Source organism: Parasteatoda tepidariorum, chromosome 9 (assembly GCF_043381705.1).
Source record: "Parasteatoda tepidariorum isolate YZ-2023 chromosome 9, CAS_Ptep_4.0, whole genome shotgun sequence".
NCBI lineage: Eukaryota > Metazoa > Arthropoda > Arachnida > Araneae > Theridiidae > Parasteatoda > Parasteatoda tepidariorum.
The window spans coordinates 54657953-54680569 of record NC_092212.1 but is presented as its reverse complement, the minus strand read 5'-3'; the positions used below and the strand labels follow the sequence as shown (position 1 = coordinate 54680569).

Here is a 22617-nt window from a genome sequence, read left to right as displayed (position 1 = left end):
TTCGAAATACTGTTTGTTGTTCTCTGTGGAAGGCGATTTTAATTTAAGTATATAAATCGGAAGAATGAGCTTGAATTTAAAATTAACAATCCAGAGATGGCTGTTGAATTTCGGTGTTCTTAACAATTTATTCTATGGCAGAATTTTAATACTGCAAATCAGAATTAATATCGCTTGATGTGTTTATCAGGTACAGGTAGTTAGTTGTAAGAAAAACTCTTTCTAGCATTGATTATTTGTTATGAATATAGAGCAGACACTTAAGTTTTCAGATGCGATATTGATTTTTGATAGCAAAAATGGTCATTAACATCAGGAAGTTATTGACGATTCTGTTGTAATCCCAGTCTTCTTATTTCGATATATTTCCGGAAATATTTTCTACTAATTCCCACACGTTTTTTTTTTATCTTTATTATTTATTTTTTAATCCGGACATTTTGTATTACGACACGCGAATATCGAACCTTGTCTTTAAGTAATCACTCTTTGAAACTTGATTCGTGACTATTTCATCACTTTTCAAAAGTGACATCTACGGATTTCCATAAATTTTTTTTTAAAATTACGATTTTTTTTAATATGGTATTACTACACACGAATATTAAATTTCAAGTATTTAAGTATTCACCTTTTTGATGGACTCGATTTGGGATGATTCCATCTTCGATTCAGAAAGACTTGTCCCTCGCTTTTTAGAAAGTTATTACTATGGATTTCCACATAGTTTTTAAAATACCGATATGTTTTAATACTTATGTGTACATGTGTACTTATGTCGATGAAAAAATTGGGGGGGGGGGAATGTGAAAACAAGTATTTTAAAAATATTTATTCTGCTGATTCTAAATGTTTTTAAAACCAAAATGCTAAAAAAAAAATTTTTGCTGTTATATTTCCTGTCACCCACCCCTAGTCACAAATTGCACAATGTAGCGAGCATTTTTCTTCCTTTCATGCGTGACATCATTTGTAGATGGCCCCTAATTGAGGATAAAAAACGAAATTATTTGCATTTGAATAGTATTTAGCTAACCTAAACCTCTTAATGAGTTGACCATAAGGGAAATTCATGAGGCCACATGTTATACTCAAGTTTTTAAGTAAAAATAATTTTAAAATAGTGAAATGATATTTTAAAATTATTTCTACTTAAAAGCTTGGTATATTGTTAAATTTTCCAACTTAACGTGTTCTGGTGTATTGATATTTGAAGAAATTAATGGCCTACATAATTAACTAAAAAGTATATGTATCTTGATTTTAATTTTTCCGTTTGATATTAAATTTATGAATCAAATTGTAATTCATTATGCAATCATTCTCATTTTATAAAAAGGTATTTGGTAAATTTTAAAGGGGATCTTTGCACAGTTACATTTATCTATGTTATTCCGAAAGACGTTTTTTTTTCCCTCATCGCTTTAAAAAAGTGTGCTAAAAATAGCATAATCGTGCAATTTAAAAGATTTTTTTTTTTGTTTTTTTAAAAAAAGCAGAATTATTTACTCAAATTAATGAAATTAATTCAGTCGTATTCTGCTGTCGGAATTAATATTCTGCTGATTTAAAAAAAAAGTGCCTGGGAAGAAAAAGTGGCAGTACGTTTCTATTTAAATTCGATCGGTATTTTTTTCAGATTCACTTAGGCTTTAAAAAAAATTAAAACTGCTTAGTTTTAGATTTAAATTCAAATTTTCTTATTAATTACACACCTACGGGTAAAATTGAATGTTTTATTTTTCTGGAAAAAAGCCATTAAGAAAAAAAAAAAATAATAATAATTTTCACTTTTTCTTAAAGAACTACATCCTTTTGAAAGTTGACAACCAATGGGTTGAACGCTGCTTTAAACCATGTCTATCGGTGATCATCCTTAATTTTCTCAGAGGGGAAAAAAAAACTGAAGAATTTTGACTAACTAAAATCAGAATTAATATTCTTTTATTTTTACGAAAGAAAATAATGCATTGCTTAAAAGAAAAGAAAACATTATAGATTTTCCTTTTATTTAAACGTTTCGATTTTTAAATTTTTGTTTTTTATGATGCTAAATATTATTGAAACAAAATAAATCAAATTAACGAATTTCAGTTCAAGGTCACTCGGTCACACCCATTTCTTTTCTTGACTAGCAAGCAACATTCCATTTGTTTCCAATATTCGACACAATCATATGAATTAAACTTCATTCCACTGCTTCGAACATCGGTTATGTAAATTTCAAATTATTTTCCTGTCTAAGTTGTCTTAACTAGTCCTTGAACTTTCACAGAAAACGGAGCTACAGAGGTTCGATTGATCTCGCCTGTGACGTCACGACAACTCCGGATTCTCTGGTTCTCTCGTGGGCCGATATGGTTACTATGGTGACGGCCCAAGCACCTTTTCATCACTTCCATAAGACGTGGGAGCAGCGTTTTTCAAGCCCCCTCGGATATGTCACGTGAGTCAAACAATTTCATTTTACTTTATCTTTCTCAGAATCGTTTGCAAATCACTTCCTCATCGTCTGATATATTTTTAATTCCTTAAGTGAAAAGAATATTGTATGTCATAAAATCTTTTATTAAATAGCCATTGAAAACAATGAAAGTTCCTTCTGAAATTAGAATCACGGGCATTTATTTAGAACTTCCGCATACCTTCTTAATTTTGATTTGAATATTTGGACAAAATATTCAATGATAGATGGTATATTATATAGTTTTTGATATTAATTGTTTGTTTTTTTAAATCATTAATTATTAAAAAATTATGAAGATCACTGATTTTTGTTCTTAGAGGCTTAATTTAGCACAATATGACCAACCAAAACTTGATTGTAAACTTCGCTAATAAAAATTTTCGAATGTTTTATGTATCTTATTTGCGTCAATCAAATTGCAGTAAAATTATTTGCTTATTATTATTTCTGATTACATGTTTTTAATGGGAGTGTTGTTTTTATTTATTTATGTGATTATCATCACATAAATACTATCTAGCATTCAATTTATACGCCGTAAATATTTCGGTTTTTAATTTAAGTTTTCTGAAGCAATTTTTTGTGAAATTTGTTATAAAAACGTTACCAAATTCTGTCTAATTTCGATTGAGAGGGGATTAAAATATCGAATAAAAATAAACCAATTTTATTACTGTACGAATCTTGATGGCGATTCTAATAATCGCCTTTTTCCTTTTTTTTTCTTTTGCTATCAAACAGGGCTTTTTATTTTTAATCAGAGATCTCCCTTCAATTGTTCGTCATGGTTTGATAATATTTTTATTTATTTATTTTTTTTAAGCTTATACATTAATTTTCGATTCCTGACACGTAGGCTTTTTTTTATTTCATTAATTACAACGAAACTAAAACTATATATTAACAGATATTCTAACTTGCACTGTTTTGAGAAAAAAAATTTTAGATGTTGCAAATTCGTGTTTTAATGTATGATCGTTACTTTAATTTCGTTTTAACGTTATACTGCTTATTTCTGTAAACAGAGTGACGGATCATGAATTAGAGTCCCCTTGCCGTCAGGCTAATCGTGGAAGATTTTCCTCTCTATGAAACACAAATGTAGTTCCGTCAAAAAACTCCACCGCGAAGGCAAATTTCTCCCAATACTTGATCCAGGCGTTCTTTTGTCCTCTGGTGCAGGTTCAAAATTACAAGACTACAGAAATGAACATTGGTGCACATAAGCTCAAACGTGCCTCGGTTGTTCAACGACGGTGATAAAAAAAATATTTTATAATAATCTGAACAATTGTTATTTACAATTATTTTTTAACGATTATTTCACAATTATTTCTTAAAATCTTTCTTCATTTTTTAAATGAATCTTATAATTTTTACCACGTTGCGAGAAATGTTTCAAAAGAAATGCTTTGCATTAATAATATAAACAGTTTTTAATAGTTTAAAATTTTTATTTTTGGAAAAGTGACCACCGTAAAAATGCTGTTACTAACCAGAAGCAAACTTTTTGTCTTGCATCTTTCGAAATTGTTTTCTGTGTGTATTTTTACATTTTTGAGCGAATGAGTATTTCTCTTAATACACAACTTTTTTTAATAATGCTTTTTTGGACAACTGCCTTATTGAGAGTATGATTTTACGAAATGCAATTTTATATGTGCCTTTTCTGAAATAATAACTATAATAAAATGTTTCAATTTTAATGCAGGAGTTTAACCACAGGTTATTTCACTGGGTCAAAGTCCACTCAAATTGCTGTTGCTGTTCAAGATGGTTCTAATTCTACGGTGAGAAGCTTTTATAAATATATATATAATCATAGCACTTAGCTGAGATAGAAGACAAAAAACTATTTTATCAAAATAACAATTTTGGAGCTGGCGAAAGACTATTTTAATAAAAAAAACTGTTTTTGAACTGGCAAAAATTCTAGAATGGTCAATTTTCGTGAATCATTCAAAATATAATTGTGATTTTTTTTTTTACTTTATATAACTTTTATGTATCATGCTCAAAAAAAAGAAGAAAAAACAGACCATTCTGAATAACTTTTGATCTAATGATCGGATCTTCACGTGTAGGGCTCAATCTTAATGGGTCGAGGGTGTGACCTCAAATATGCTAATTAATAAGTAAAGATGATATTTTAAGTTACGAAATCAAACACACAAACGTACTTTGTTTGAATTAACATGCCTTTTTTTCAACGGATTCAGATTTTTGACTCCCAAAATATAGGGTGTAGCCAAATCTGAATAACATGGTCCCCATAGTTTGGTCAAGAGAACGGTCCAAAGTTTGAACCCCTAAATGTTAATTTTACTTTTTGCGTATTTAGCCATATATCAAAAGCTTTATAATTGAATTTAAAAATTTTTGCAAAAAAATTTAAAATTCGTTTATCCAAAGACAATTCTATGCGAAAAATGAAGTCGTATTAAAAAAAAGTCGTACATTTAAAATTTGATTTCTCAGGAGCTATTCAACCAATTTCGCTCGAATTTTGTATTTTACCATGTATAATTCTTTGAAATGAAGCGAAAAATTGTATACCTTACAATTCAAAATTTTCTCTGCTAGTATTAAATAAAATAATAAATATTTACTAAAAGCTATTTTTTTCATGGATTTATTTTTAGGTAAACGAATTTCACATTTGTTTGAAAAATTTTTTCATATCGCTTAAAAAGTTCTTGAGATATAATAGCGAAATAAGCAAAAAGTACATTTAACATTAAGGGATCCAAGCTTTGGAGCGCTGTTCTAACCAAACTACGGGGACCATATTTCCACGATTGCTACTTCCTCCTATATTTTGGGCGTCAAAAATACAAATCCGTCGATAAAAGGTATGTTTATTCAGAGTAAGTTCGTTTTTTAGTCTGATTTCGTAACTTAAAAAATCTTTTGCACCAATTAATACGTCACTTGCAAGTATCCCATTAAGGTAAGAAGAAAAACGTGAAACCCAAACTATTTAGTTATCTATTTATTAAAAAGTTATACCCGGATGCCCCCTTTGGGGGCGGGACTGGGTTTAGCAATAAATATTTATTAAAAAGTGGGATAGTAATCCCTTTCTTTATTTCATTTACCACTATCTAATTTAAAATAAAAATCGCGCAAGCATACTCAAATCAAATATTGATCAACCAAATACTAATCAATATTTGTTTTAATTTATAACATTAAAATGAAAGCTAAAACAATTTTGTTACATTAAACCTTCTCCATATTGATGCGTCAACTTAAGATTATTTCTCCATTAATAAATGCCCCAGAAAAAGTAACTTGTTCGCTTTATTCAAAAAGCTCTTCATATGGCTCTCTCGCATTCGAAGATTTTTATTCTTCCACAAATGGCACATGTGATCATTTTGGCATTTGTTCAATTTTGACTTAATTCAACTTTAATTATTATTTTATCCAGTGAAAATTTACAGCTGCATCTAATCATTTTATCGTTAACGATAGATGTTTAAACAGTAGACAGAATAAGTTATTTTTAATCGATCGTAAACGTTTGATGATTATTCCAAAAATTACTAACCCGAATAACGAAACTGAAATACATAATAATCAAATTATTTAGTAATTGTGTTTTGTTTTCGCTAGATTTACCAGTGCAAGTATTTTTAATTAATTTTAGTTAAAGAATTAATCAAATTAGGTAATTTTCCGATTCAATCTAGGTTAAAGTTAGCAATGAATTTTTGTTTTGTCTTTTCTTTTTCATAATTTTACCTCGAATATTGCTATTGCATATTTTTTGCCAACATTGCACATTTGTAATTTGGATAACAAATTATTAAGGTGACCCTTATTTGCTCATTGTATAGTAAAAATAAACGAAAGATTTATATTTTTAGTATATTTGAATAAAATGAATCTCTAAAAATAAAATCATATCAAAACACACCATAGTCCAATGCACTACATGTGTTACATTTACATCGCCCCGTCGAAACATCTTATTAGTTCAATAGTTGTATTACACCTTACCATTATTGACTAGATTTTATTTTGTAAATTGAGAATGGCATATAGTTTTTAAATAATGTTAATTCATTATTTTAAGATTCATCTTATTGAAAGCAAGTAATATTTAAATATACTGTTGTTTTTTTTTTGTATAATATTGATTGAATGAATTTTTAAAAACAAAAAAAAATGAACAATATCAAAAAACACAATAGTTGAATGCAGATTACATGTTACATCGCCCCGGCGAAACATCTTATTAGTTCATAAGTTGTATTATACACTTTACTATTATTGCCTAATTTTTATTTTGTAAATTAAGAATGGCATATAATTCTTAATTAATGTTAATTTATTATTTTAAGATTCACCTTATTGAGAGCAATTATTATTTAAATATTCTGTTTTTTTTTGTAAAATATGAATAAAATGAATTTCTAAAAAAAAATTTACAATATCAAAAAACACAATAATTGAATGCAGATTACATTTACATATTTACATCGCCCCGTCGAAACATCTTATTAGTTCAATAGTTGTATTACACCTTACCATTATTGACTAGATTTTATTTTGTAAATTAAGAATGGCATATAGTTTTTAAATAATGTTAATTTATTATTTTAAGATCCATCTTATTGAAAGCAAGTAATATTTAAATATACTGTTTTTTTTTGTATAATATTGATTGAATGAATTTTTAAAAACAAAAAAAAAATGAACAATATCAAAAAACACAATAGTTGAATGCAAATTACATGTTACATCGCCCCGGCGAAACATCTTATTAGTTCATAGGTTGTATTATACACCTTACCATTATTGCCTAATTTTTATTTTGTAAATTAAGAATGGCATATAATTCTTAATGTTAATTTATTATTTTAAGATTCACCTTATTGAAAGCAAGTATTATTTAAATATACTGGTTTTTTGGGGGTTTTTTTTTGTAATATATGGAGAAAATGAATTTTTAAAAGCAAAAAAAAATGAACAATCTCAAAAAACACAATAGTTGAATTCAGATTAAATTTACAATCTTAAAACATCTTATTAGTTCATAGGTTATATTACACCTTACCATCATTGACTAGTTTTTATTTTGTTAATTAAGAATGGCATATGATTTTTTAATAATGTTAATTTATTATTTTAAGATTCACATTCTTGAAACCAAAAATGGATCTTCAATAGCTGAAATGAAATTGGGTGAGCAGAGAGTAGTTTCTATCCAGAAACTTTCTGGAGCCGAAGGTGAAAGAGACGCTCTACTCATCGACGCTGTGAGTAAAACTTAATCAGTTCTTAGACATTTTTCGCTACTCTTTAAAATTCAACTTTTGCGATAGTATTCAGTTTGTGCATAACCGCTAAAGTGGTCAGCAATAGTTTTTGTTGAACTAATGTTGGCATCTTCATAATAATTATAATCTTCAGGGTCAGAACAATCAGTGGATGGAGTGTTAGCCTCCCAATGAGTTGACCCGGTTTCGAATCCCAGCAATAACTGATCGAAACGAATTCCGCACCCGGCTCGAGCTGGCTACTGTGCTGACGTAAAATGTCCTCAGTGGTAGGTGGATGATAGGTTATAATTCCCTAGCCATCAGGTTAACCGTGGGAGATTTTCCTCTCCGTGTAGCGCAAATACGGGGTAGTTTCTTCAGAAAGTCCTTCACGAATACTAGATCCAAGAGTTCCATTGTCCTCTGGATTGGGTTCAAAATAACAAGGTGGCGGAGTTGAGCATTAGCAGTCGTAAACTCAAAATCGGGTTAGCTGTTCAACGACAGTTATAAAAAAAAAACTTCAGAAAGAGTGAAAGTTTTTCCCTTCTTGATAAAATAATCAACACAATATTACCAGCTTGAAACATATTTTGCTAATGCACTTTACTTATGATTGATGAAGCGGGATTTTTCCCTTTCTTACTTAAAATATAAAAAAATATTTAAAATATACTTTAAGGAAAATAGAAAAGACAAAACCTTTAAGTAGTATTTTTAGCTAAACCTAGTTAGGCTTGATGACCTCATTGCTTGTGTTTTATTAATTAACCCTAAAAAGGATTATGAATTATAAAATATAAACTAATATATTAAAATAAAATAAAATACTGAAAGGAGAATCATAGTGATGACTAATAAAAATATAATTTCCTTGAAGCGGATGTGGATACAAAAAGGTTTGACTTATGTAGTCTGAAAATAAACAATATTTCATATATTGTAAAGGATAAGGAATCGTACGAACTATTTATTCATATCCAATTCAATATATATCTTACCATAAATATAATTTAATAAGTATGAATTTTGTTACTCTTTTTGTTTTTTCTCCCTTTTACCTCATTTAAATATTAATTTGCAATCCCTAATATGTAAATTTTTTTGACAAAGATTCTACAAATAAATTTAATTTGTAGTCATTGTGCAACATCCTGTATAATCTATTCTTCATTTTTTTTTTATAAATTAGTATAAATTGTTGACATAACTTAATTTATATTCCCTTTTGAAGGACATGGATTATTTTTATAACTATGTCTGAAGCTATATTTTAATCAATTTTATTCGCTGTCTTTCTTTCGCCACTGTCAGTATCTTGTCTTAAAGGTTTTGCGGCAATAAATTAACTTTGAGACAGGCCGACGGGGAGTGAAAAATAAAACGATGTCTTTTTTCCGCTTAAGAGGATTTATTTTAGTACAAGAAATTTATTTTTTTTAAGAAAAGCTTTTATTGCCAGTTTGAAAATATTCAAGTTAATCCTGTACTATACATAAAATTAAACTTTACTGAGAGTTTTAAAAGGATTTTTGAAAGTTGAAGGAGAATTGTACTTCAAAATATAATGTCCTTTTTGAAGTTAATAAATAATGAGTTCTACAGAATGTTTTTAAGAAAAGGAAAGAAAAAAAAAGTTTAAGAAAAAGAAAAAAAACTTTTGTATAAAATTTTTATTTCTAAAAGCGAATTTGTGTGTGTGTCTGTTTTTTTCCTTTTGTGCATTTTAAATGAGCAGTTATGACGCACGAGAAATGCAATGTAATGTATGAGAAATTTTGTAATTAGTTGGATTTACTTGTTATTTTTATATAATACACCTCAAAAATGAATAAAAATTAATAATGGCGTTAAAATTGAATTCTGTTCTACTCTCTTGAAATTTATTCTTTGAATGTGGTTTATACTTGAAGTGGTCACAAGCAGTCAAAAAAAGAAAAATTCCCCAACTTTTCTCTAATTTTACCAGATTGACTTTACCGAATTTCCCTAATTTTTGAAACTGGGGGCATAAAGGTTATTAATTTTAGTTATGCCTTATTTTTTATACCACTTAAAATGCATTACAAAACACCTATCATAGATTACGAAAACGTCAATACTTTGAGGGTCAGAAATCCAAATCTATAAGGGGAAAAAAAGTACGGGCGTTCGGCTGGGAAAACAACTTGTGTGAATTAGAAGCAGTAGGGAAACTGATCATTCGGCTGGAAAAACAACAAGCGTGAATAAGAAGCAGAAGGGAAACCGATCATTCGGCTGGTAAAACAACAGGTGTGAGTAAGAAGCAGTAGGGAAACTGATCATTCGGCTGGAAAAACAAGCGTGAATAAGAAGCAGAAGGGAAACCGATAATTCGGCTGGAAAAACAACAGGTGTGAGTAAGAAGCAGTAGGGAAACTGATCATTCGGCTGGAAAAACAACAAGCGTGAATAAGAAGCAGAAGGGAAATTGGGCGTTCGGCTAGAAAACAGCGAGTAAAAGGAAGTCTTTAGGCGCCGCAAACGTCCCATTAGGTAATCAAAGGTAATATTTTTATATCGAAATGATTCATGGTACTCTTTCAAGATGGGTACTAAAAGCTCCAGAATTATTTTTTTCTCGTCAAAAGCGTTTTTTTTTTTTTTTTTTTTTTTTTTTTTTTTTTTTTTTTTTTTTTTTNTTTTTTTTTTTTTTTTTTTTGCATCTTTTGGAAATACGGCTTATCATTACATCGTCTCATGTCTTTACATTTCACATCATCATTAGCATCATTGGAAAATCATACCAAATATGAATAATACTTTTTATTTAACACTTATTTAAAAAGAATAATTAATAAGAGAGACGTTTATTTCAATGTGCTATTAACATTCCCTCAGTGACTTTTCAAATCTAACTAACGATTAAAAATTTTGTTACTAAACATTTTTTGAAATTTACGAAATTTATTTTTTAAAAATGAAAATATTATGCAGAAAATACAATAATCTGCCTATTTTAGTATATACTTATGCAAGTACCTAATTACTATCATCAACCTTAATTGAAATTTCAAATAGCACTTTAAATAAAGTGAATAAACTTGTTGAACGAAGAGCTGATCACGGGTTAAACTGGAACAAAAACCCCGAGAGAATGAAGTTTATGTGTTTTAAACCTAATGACTAGGACGAATTCTTAATTAAATTTATTGTCTCTTTCATCATTAACAGCGATCTTTTAATTCCATTATGTCGTTCTAAAGGTTTTAGATCAAAGAATACATTACTAACCTTATTTAACTTCATCAAAGTCAAAGCGCTCGTTTTGAACTTTTAACGCACATTTGTTTTATAGAATAAAAAGAATTCGTAACACACTTTCAAATATTTTTTTTAATGTTGCATTACTTTTCAAATGCTTTTTTTTTCACTTTTCGCGTCAAAGCAATTTTCCTATTTAGCAATTTTTACGTATAAGTTACGCAGCCCCAAAAATTATTGAGACGAATGTCAAGTAAACATAGATGTCAGTATTGCAAAATCCTGCAACCTTAAAAAGAAGTGTTTAGTTGGGTTCTAAAGGACAAAAAAAAGCCTATTTTTATTACTTTTTTTTAATATAAAAGAAATATTTTATTCAAACTTATTAGGAAACAGGATTTGATTAATATTTTATAAAATTTTCACCAAAAAAATTTTAAAATTTGAACCATTAAGAACTGATTTTGAAACCCCATAGGAGAAAAGTGTCCATTGGGTGGATACGATTTCTATAAATCTTATGGATTACTAATAGGACTGTTGACATATTTTACTCACTTATTGACCTGACTAGATATTGAAGGAAAGATTTAAATTATAAGATAGGTAATTATGAATTAAAATTTTAGTATTTGACTAAATTCTATGAAAAAAAAAGGAATTATTACTGAGATTTTGTGCCTTATCAAGTAAGTTGCATTCAAAAGAATCTTTCCGTGTAATCTGAAGTAAACTCTATCTAGTGAAAGTCTGCTAAATTTCAATAATATTGGTGCATTAATATTTGAGAAATCGTGTCTACTGACTTCGAATATAGAGTTTCAAAAATACTCTATTTTAGCCTGGTTTATAAGTGAAGAAGAAACCACTTGATTGTCAATAAAATCTACAGATGACGTTGGCAGCACCTCTGAAAGATCTGTAACTTTAAATTCGGAACATTCGGTATTCTATTTTATCAATTAATCGGATATCTTGCTTCTTTATTTATCAATGTACATGACGACTCCGTTTGACTGTTCCCTAAATTTATGTCAATTGTGAGTAGCCAAAATCGGCAGCCGAAACAAGGCATGATACCTCCTGGCTCCCTCCCCCCTTTGCCATCTTTTTTTCTGATTTTATTATTTTTCGTTTTCTAATGTCTCTACTTTCAACACCAACGAATCGGTTATTACCGCCTTTAGCGGCAAACGCTGAATATATCGTTAACTCGATTTTTCCTGAGCAGTTTGTAGAAATATTCTGTAGACTAATGAAAACTGTTTTGCTTGAAACTTCAGCCATTGCATTAAAACCCATTCAGTATATCAGGTGGCCGAGTGGTTAGCGTGCCTGACTGCGGAGCCGATGGTTGCGGGTTCGAATCCCGCTCAGGGTTTCTTTCTCTCTTTCTGTGTTCTATGTCCTCTCTTCTGTTTGATTGTGTGAATGTAACCCGCCCTATAAACGGGTTTGCGGTTGTATGACGTGGGCGACGCTACTCCACCGCCGTTAGCCATAGGTGCTCACTGGGTAATGATAAGAGAGTAGCAATTCTGGCATTTCTGAGGCCAATGGGAAATAGACCCAAGTGCCCGCCATTAACCAAAAAAAAAAAATATGTTCAAATGTATAGTTTGTTTAAGGAGAGAACCCCCTCCCCATTCGTTTGAAGCAGTGGCGGTGAGTATGGTTACGAGGTTTAACTATTTCAAGTAGGGTCAATATTTAAGACAGGCTCTGGTCAGCGAGAGAAAGGGAATCAGGGGAAGCAGAAACTTCCCTTTTTGAAATGCGCTATTTCTTGTTTCCATAGCAACAGACAGCCTTAAACTATATAGACAAATAGACTATATAGACAAATAAACTATATTCCTTATGCCTTAGACAAACCATGCATATGCCTTAGACAAACCATAATAGTGATATTATTTTCTATCAAAACCTTGATATTAAATTTAAATTCCTCTTCTTTAATGAACCAAAACCACTGAACTATCAATTTGGGATTATGAACTTCAATAATACAAATGTCTACAAAGGTTCGATATTCTAGAGTTTTACACTCCTTGGTTAAAAAACTGTGGTAAAAAAAACCTTCTCATGTTGTGTAATTAAATGAAAACGTTTTTTAATAAAGAATTTTTTTTGAAACTTTAAATCAGGAGTAACTTATTAAAAATAATTGTGCATTTTAGAACAAAATTTTTTTTTTTTTTATTTTATAATTTTTTTTGTTTCTTTTTTTTAGGTATGCATTTTATTGAATTGAATCATATTTTAATTCTGCTTTTTGTTCTGCTTGAACAATAGTAAAATACAAAATGTTTTATAAGAGTTTATTTAACGAAAAACTAGTTTTCGTCAATCTATTTTATCCCCAGTTTTCAATTATTCAAACAAACCTAATTTGAAAAGAGCTTCTACACTTCAGCTTAAAAACAAAGCAGATGCTTTAAAAAAAATCAATTTTTCGAAAATTAACTTATAACGTAGAATGTGTAAGAATTGAAAAACACATACGTTAGGGGATGCTGAAATTTGATGTTATCCGATTTACTTATAGATTATCTATAGAATAATAGATAAATTAATTTAGGCGATCAAGTTTAACTATTTACGCTTTCACAACTCCCACGAGAGGGGACATTTTTGAAAACGAAATGGTCTTTAGCTTCCGTAACCTATTTTATATCAAGAGCTTTGCCTATTATTTTAAAACCGAACACGACCATTTATCTCTTTCAACGTTCTTTCTTGCCAATTTTTTTAAACTTTGGATGTTCTCCCTATAAATATTATTTTTTCGTGGTAAAAATTATTTGCAATATAGTATACGAAGGCGAAATAGCTTGAAATAATCATAAAAGCAGAAAAATTTGTGTAGTTACAGTAGCTTAAATTAACGCTCTTTTCCGAAGCTCTGTCGCCAAGGAAAATAAAAAAGCAATAGTACAATACCTTACACTTGAAGCAATGCGATGATTTTCGACTATAGATATAAACTTGCCGTGAAGAATTATGGGGGCTTTAAAACAGACAAGTAACCTAAATATTTTAAAAGTTATTAGGCCTTTTTAAAAATCGCTAATTCGACGACACTTTTCCATCTAGATGAAAATTATCAAAGTCGCTGCCTTATTCTCGGTTTTTGCACATTTTTATGAGCCCAAATAATGAAGCATTGGAGTGATTTTTTTTAAATATTAAAAAATTATACCACAAACACTTTTCATTATAACAAAACTGTGGCTTTTCTCCATATTAACGTTTTGCGCAAAATTCAAAGTAAGCGTAGACAGTGCTGGCTTTAGATAGGCTGAACTTGACCTTTCAGTCATAAGTAACAGTTGCAAACTCATATCAGTTATAAAAAAAGCACATTATTCGCAAAAAAGCATCATTTCATATTACGACGGAGTGTTCGAAAAACAACCTTAAATAATACTGGTATTATTTTTGAAATTTGAATAAATATTTATTAAGCTGTATCAATAATAATGTATTTTAAAGGTTCGTGATTGAATTAATTTAAAAATACAATTGATAAAGGTTAAATAATTTTGTTGATGTTTATAAGTTTATAATTTAATGAAATATCTAAAAGCAAGAAAGATTATTAAACACGGAAAAAAATGAGAAAAACCTCATTCTAACTCCAAATGTGTTTATTTCACTTTTAAAAATAAAGGCTCAGCGATAAATCATAATGAGTAATAATCTACCCAGACCCAAGGTTTAAATAATTTCAGAAAATTCTATTTTTACTCAGAAATGCGTATAATTGAGAAAAAGTGAACATATTAATACAGTAAAATATACTTTTTTTTAAAAATTAATTAGCTTTTTTATTTACTTTTAAATACAGCATAAAAGATGTATACATTTTAATTTTCAGCCCTTTTTTATTTTGTAGGATATTTTTGTAGTGCATTTCTTCATATTTTGCACATGAAACAAACTCCGCTGGACTTGATTAATAAGATATTTATATGCAATAAAACATTTCAAAAGATTACTTGAACAAAACTTAATTAGCTTTCTTAATTTTTTTTTTCATTGCAATTAAAATTTTCCACCATTAGGGTGATTCCAATTATGTTTTCACAAAGACAATCGCTTTTTAAAGCTTATAAACGGAAAAAAAATCTTACAATATTTTTTAAGTGATAAAATTGTACCAAGTGTTGTCCAGTACATTGGACGCTGGATCACGGTGGTAACAAGTTTCCCATAAAAATAATTATCCATACAATTTATATAAAAAATATACGTGTATAAGAAAATATACATTTAAAAATCTTCAATAATGAGATGATAGATGCAAGTTAATATAAACGAAAATGTCAAACAAAATAAAAGTTTTTGTTCATTTTATCATTGATATTTTCATGAATTATTAATTTGTTTCCATGGCAAAGCCCGACATAAACATAGAAAATATTTTACACCCTTAAGTTTTGTAAGCATTTACTTATTGCATTAAACTAAACTCGATTGTTCAACAAAAGTTGACTTGTTTAACATGAAATATTTACTATTAAATATTTTTTACTATCAAATATTAGTTTTTTAACTAAATTTCTATTATACTAAGTAAAAAAAATTCATATTGATCTTATATTTAATACACGGAGAAAAATATTTTGATAAAATGACCGCTCTGTATAGTACATTTCTAGTAAAAAAATAATAAATAAAAACATAATTTTGGTTGGAAAAAACCAAAATATACAGAAAAACTACACCAAAAATATTTATTCAAGTAATTTTTCCGTTCAAATGGTAACGGTTTATCCGAAATTCTGGTTTTCAAAACTATAATTCTTATTAACACTTATTTAGTTAAAAAAAATACAAAAATTAAAAAGAAACTTAACCGAATAAATGGTTATTATGTCATGCTCTAAGGCAGTGGTGCGCAAACTAGGGGTCGCGACCCCTGTGGGGGTCGCCAGAAGTTTTTTGGGGGTCGCCAAATTTTTATGAAATGCATTATCCCTGCATGCTGCATACCATACAGTGTACATATAAAGAGTGAAGCGCCATCACTCACTGTTTAATTGCAATTGGATTTCCGAAATGTCACGAAATATCGAGTCAGAAGTCATAAAACGCATACAAAATTCATCTGTATTTGCTTTACAACTGGACGAGACTACCGATATTACTAAAATGTCACAACTAATTATTTACGTTAGGTTTATTTTTAATGAAGATATAACAGAAACGTTTTTATGTTGCAAAAGTTTGGAAGGAAAAACAACTGGAGAAAAAATATTCGAAGTAATAAATGAATATTTTGAAACAAAGTCCCTTACCTGGGCAAACTGTGTTGCGGTTTGTACTGATGGTGCTGCAGCATTAACAGGTTCGAATAAAGGGCTCAGAGGCTTAATTCAGAAGGTGGCGCCTCATATGGTATTTAATCACTGTATGATTCATCGGCAAGCTCTTGTTGCAAAAGATATGGATGAAGAGTTGCACAACGTATTACAAGACGCTGTTAGTTCAATTAACTACATTAAATGCAACAGCCACAACAGCCGTCTCTTTTCAATACTTTGCAATGAGATGGGCTCAACGTATGAGAAATTACTGTTACACACCGAAGTCAGATGGCTTTCACGTGGGAAAATACTACGACGGATATTTGATTTGAGAAATGAAGTGTACATGTTCTAAATCGAAAAGAAACATAGATTGGCAAGTTATTATATCAATGAAGTTTGGCTAGGGAAGCTGAGCTATTTAGTTGATATTTTCGAAAAACTTAACGACTTAAATTTGAGCTTGCAGAGTGAGAATTCAACTATCATAACTACAGCCAGTAAAATTCAAGCTTTTAAGAATAAGTTTAGTCTCTGGCAAACTGAACTGAATAAAAACAACACCAACATGTTCCCTTGCTTTAACGATTTTATCAAGGAAAATAATATAGATATATTTACATTTAAAAACATCATTTCCAATCACATTGAAAAGTTAAAGAAAAATTTTTCGAGAAGATTCGAGGATTTTCCTGAAAACGATCTTGGTTGGATTCGTGATCCATTTTCCTTTGACATATGCAGTTCAACGCTTCAAATTAGTGAGAAAGAGCAATTGATAGATCTAATTAGTGATTATACTCTTCGAAATCAATTTAAGACTCAGCCTTGCCAAAAATTTTGGCTATCCGTGGAAAAACAATATCCCGTTTTATGCAAGAATGCCATCAGAGTGTTAATACAATTTGCATCAACGTATTTATGTGAAACTGGATTTAGCAAACTAGTTTCAATAAAAACTAAATACCGCTCGCGTTTAAACCCTGAAGATGATATGCGAATTGCAATTAGCAACATACATCCAAACATCGATGAGATAATTAGAAACTTGCAGCCACATACATCTCATTAAAGGGCAATTTACTGATTTTTGTGTTATACAAAAAGTATTTTCTTAAAATTATAAATAAAATTAATATGAGTCAAATATGATGATGTTTTTATTCGATGAAACGAAAGAAATGCTCGAAATATACATCGTATTTGTGAACATTTATCTCTAGGGGTCGCCAAAAATTTTCTCTCTACAAAAGGGGTCGCAGTCGAAAAAAGTTTGCGCACCACTGCTCTAAGGTATCATGATAAAATTATCGAATTTTATCACATAACGCATTTTATTCTATAACTGTTAACGCATTTCGAGCAGCAATAACATAATTATCCTTAACCTGGTCTGATATAATTACTTCATTAAAATTTCTTTTTTAAATTTTGTAATTAAATGCTTTCATTTTGTTTTATTTTACCACCGATAATAAATGGCTATCTATCATTCATAAACTCACAGTGAAGATAAAGTTTGGATTCTTTTATTCTTAAAAATAAATAAATTTAAATATACTTTTAAACTAAATATTATATTTTTTCCGTAGATTAAAAATGAAGGTTCATCAGATGTAGAGCCAGCGGAACTTGAACCAATAAGCTTCTATATGTTGGAATTCGAAGAAAATAAAAGTGCACTTCGTTTTATAGCAACATCACAAGGACATCTAGGTAACTTCATTAAAGTTTATATGTTTAGTTGAAAGCAATAGCTGGTAAATTTGTTTTAAAAAAAGCAAATCGTTAAATGTAAATAATTTTAAATTCACTTCAAAATGTTACTAATTGTTTAAATTGATTTCAGCAATAGGATATAAAAAAAGGGAATCTTTCTAGGGAAACGGAGAGATAAAAATTGAGGGAAGTTGTTTTTACAAAGAACTAACGAAGTATCTTAGCAAAATTTTATCTTTTTACTGCCAATCGATGACAGTTGTTTTGAAATTTTTATTGTAAAAATTATAGGCGTTTAAGCGGTTTATGCAAAACATTTCTAAAAAACATTATCGCATGACTAGCTTAAGATTCGAGAATCTATAAAAGTTTGTCATCTACTGTATTAGATATCACGAAAACTAAACAAATTAAAATTGTAAAAATTCTGACATCATCTGAATCTGATATAAAATAACACCATCTATACAATGATATCAACAAAGTAATAACATCAAATATTACCAACTAAGTAATAGTATCAACTAACACCAACTAAGCAATGATATTAACTAATACCAGCTGAGAAATAATATCAACTAATACCAGCTGAGAAATAGTATAAACTAATACCAACTGAGCAATAATATCAACTAAGGAGATATTTTCGTATCGTGATCTGTCGCTCCAACTACAATCGCCAAGATGCCAAATAAATTTTATACATGCAATTTTTTTTTAAAAAAAGCATGTAGATGTTTTCCCGGGGGTGGTTACAAGTTATACCTTTCTGTGATGTTGTTTTTAGTTTCTCGCTGGGAGCTACCTGGAAATTGCCAAGACTTGGCGATTATTCTGCCACAGATCACGATACGGAAATATCCCCTCAATTAATACCAACTAAGCAATAATATCAAGTAATACCAACTAGGCAATAATATAAAGTAATACCAACTAGGCAATAATATCAAGTAATACCAACTAAGCAATAATATCAAATAATACCAACTAAGCAATAATATCAAGTATTACCAACTAAGCAATACTATCAATTAATACCAACTGAGCAATACTATCAATTAATACCAACTAAGCAATACTATCAATTAATACCAACTAAGCAATAATATCAAGTAATACCAACTAAGCAATAATACCAACTAAGAAAAAATATAAAATAATACCAACTAAGCATGAATATCAACAGAAACGCATACTGTTAAACACAAATATAAAAAAGTTCATATCAAAACTACTTCAGTTGCAATTTTTTGCGCATCCCTATGTTTTCATAATTTTTTTAATTTAAAAAAAATTGTTTTACAGCATCAAGTTTAAGCCAGATATCCAAAGGTAGTTCTAACTTACTGTTGGCTAGTTCCGACACAAACGGAAATGTTATTCTAGATCGATTTATTGTCCAGAACAAAGATCCGACGAGAAGTTTGTGTCAAGACGAACAGAACTCAAACACTACTGTCATGATGTTCCTGGAATAATGATTTCGTGTTGCCACTTTCTGAAAGATTATAATCCCTATTTTATAACAAAATCGCTTCGTATGTTTTGTAGATGAAATTTAAAATTTCACGTCTACATTTTAATGAGCTTGTTCTTTACTAAATGTGTTTATAAATTTTAACTTATTGATTAGTTTTCTAAAAATGTTCAAACGTATGTATTGGTAACACAATTTTAAATTTGGATTGAACAAAGTTTTAAGTATCTTCCATATATTTAAAAAAAAATTATAAATCTTCCGCAAATCTTCCAATTTATAAATCTTCCGCTTTTGGCGTCGACAAAATAGAATTTCTTTTTTGTTTATGCTCGATTTACGTAAAATGTACAGTTGTGATTTAACAACTTAACATTCTTTTTTTTTGTTGAAAAAAGTGATATCTTAACTTGAAAAAGAATACTCTTAATAAGTTTTTCGGAATCATTTTTAACTTATATCAACTGATATCGTACAAACTGTTATAAATAAGATGTGCTAATTATTTATTTTTGCACATTATAATGTTCTAAAAACTTACTTGAACTATAAAAATTGATTTAAAGAAAATTAACGGAATAGGAACCAACTACTACTAAAAATATTCATGTAGTAGAGAAAATATAATTTCAAACAGTGGTGTAAATACTATTTCAAATTTCCTACTTTTTTTAAAAAATAAACAGCTTTTTAGACTTGAAAATTCATTTTATAATTTATTTAAAATGAGATTATTTTCAAATTTATAACTGTTCATTTTACAAGCATTTTTTTCACTTCAATAATTAATCAGTTTTCTATAATATTATAAATAAAATATGCTTACAATGTAAAATATTTTATGTGGTATCGTTTTACAACATAAAACTGAGGTATTGTTGTTGCGAATTATTAATGAACAACTGTATATTACACTGAACATTAATAATAAAAATTATTACTGATAATTGTGTTTCAGTTTGTGAGAGATAACTAATATTTAAAATTACTAATTATATTTAAATTAAGAAATAGAAATGAATTCTTACATTCGGGAAAGAATGAATCAAATGATTAAATTATAGAAAGGAAATACAAATTTAAAAATCATTTTGCTTGAATTTGATTGGAAGTTAATATACTATAGTCAACACAAGAGCTTATTATTTACGAAATCATTTTTCTCCCTGCTATTTGTAGAAAACTCATTCTATTTTGCATTTAAATGTGATTTAATTTTGTAAAAATTTATTAGATCGTAGTGTTGATGACTGAACAACATTTTTGCTTTTATAAATATTCGGGTTTGTACAAAGAGAAACAAAACTGTGATAATCATCTATTGGTAAAGCTATTACATTTAAATGTTGTTGAATTTGTTGTTTATCTAACAATTTGTTTTGTGCCTTTTATGTATTCAGAGTTAGCTATTTTGTCATGTATTTAGTCATTTTATCGTTGAATTTTACGTGTTATGTTAATAAAGTTTTCAGCTGAAGTAAGATTCTGCTTTCGTTTCTTATTGATCACGTGGCTAATTTACAATCCAGTGGCTTTTAACGACTCGCTCCGTTTTTTAAGGATTTTTTTCTTTTGGTTGTAGTTGGCTGGTTCGTAGGCGCAATTATACTGCAAGCTTTTATTTCTATTAAAATTTGTAACCTAAACTAAAAAAAGTCCTAAATTAATTAATTTTTTTTTTTTTTGAAGAAAAGGCTAAACAAAAGAGCGGGACGTTAAACCCCGCTGGATTGGAAAATCGCGACCCAAAAAGCATTTTATTATGTATTTAAAAACTACACAATAAAAAAATATCCAAGGATAATAAATTTACTAATAAATATCCAACTTTAAATTTCGTGGGAAAATATTTAAAGCCCCCAAGCGCATTTGGCATAATGCAATCTTTGAATTGGCCTTAAACTTCAGCAAATTTTAACTCCATATATGAGAACGCTGTGACGCCATCAGTTAAAACTAGTTTAATGGGCTGATAGATTTTGTAGCCATAAAATTTGCAGGAAGAAATAAAGGCAAAGAAAACAAATATTTTCACTGGGAAGCAGACAGCAACTTTAAAAAACCTCTCTTTTGGCGGCATAATTTCAGAACTCATTAATAAAATAATAATAGGAAAATAATAACTCACTATTAGATAATAATGCTCATTAATAAGATAATTTGTAAAATAACTGATTTCTACGTTTTAGCGGTAAAAAGAGCTCTAAAACGTAAACCGTTAAAATGAGTTTTGGTAATTTATAGATTTGTCGTAGACTGAATTGGTGCAAAAAAATGTTTTTCCGACTATGGACAACATATAGCGGCTTCAAATTGTGTAAGAACCGTGTAATTTAAGTGCTCAGTAGCGTTGCTGTTCTTCCAGTAACTTAATGAGTGTCTAGCAGGTATAATGTGTAGATTATCTAGATAGTTTGTAGTTTTTTAGGTAATTCTAGATTTAAGAAATGATTCAATTTTTTGACATCGTAACAGATTATTTTAGTAATCCGCACATTAGCTAGATAATCTGTGTAATAGCTATTTTCTACACTTTAGCGCGGTAACAAATGAGTGTTAAGGATTTAGAGATTTGCCAATTGAGTGAACTGGTGTAAAAACGAGGTTCTTCCATATTTTCCAAAAAACGTTTTATTAAGACACTGATGTCTGCTTCAGATAGTTCAAGCAATATTTTAAGTTACGAATTAAGACACAAGAATTTGCTTTTTGTAAAAACATTCCTTTTATCTCGATAGATTCGAACTTTTGTTCTTCAACATTTAGGTCTTCGGCGCTAATTGGAGAGCCAACAGCTTTCTAGACTAAACTATTGGTCAATAGCTTAGTCTGAAGAGCCTTAATCTAAAACTTTTCTGCTATATATTACAAGTCAAAAATTCTTAGCTATTATTAATTTAAATAATATACACTGTTAAAAAGTGCATTTCACATGAATTTATTTTTGAATAACTGATTTTTATAAATGCATACAAAAGTTTTTTTGATTCGCTTAAATATTTCTAGTGATAAAGTGAACTATTTTACAAAAAGTGATCTTAAATTAAGCAAACCAAACTTTCATTTGGGTATAATATAAAAAAAACACAACTACTTCCACTTAGTAGGAATAACATTTACCATAACGCAATGCNTGTGCCACTATCC

The 22617-nt window shown here is 29.1% G+C and overlaps 1 protein-coding gene across 8 annotated transcripts in view; it reads left to right on the top strand.

Annotated features, from left to right (window-relative positions):
• Positions 1-20953, top strand: part of LOC107455557 (uncharacterized) — an 84523-nt gene extending 63570 nt beyond the window's left edge. For all 8 annotated transcript variants that reach the window (XM_043040492.2, XM_043040491.2, XM_071185945.1 and 5 more), the window contains exons 6-10: positions 2276-2446; positions 4179-4257; positions 7609-7734; positions 17867-17990; positions 19299-20953. In XM_043040492.2, the coding sequence (XP_042896426.1) occupies positions 2276-2446; positions 4179-4257; positions 7609-7734; positions 17867-17990; positions 19299-19471 (673 nt within the window). In that variant the 3' untranslated portion in view covers positions 19472-20953. The remainder of the gene's footprint in view (positions 1-2275; positions 2447-4178; positions 4258-7608; positions 7735-17866; positions 17991-19298) is intronic.
• Positions 20954-22617: the final 1664 nt, after the last annotated feature.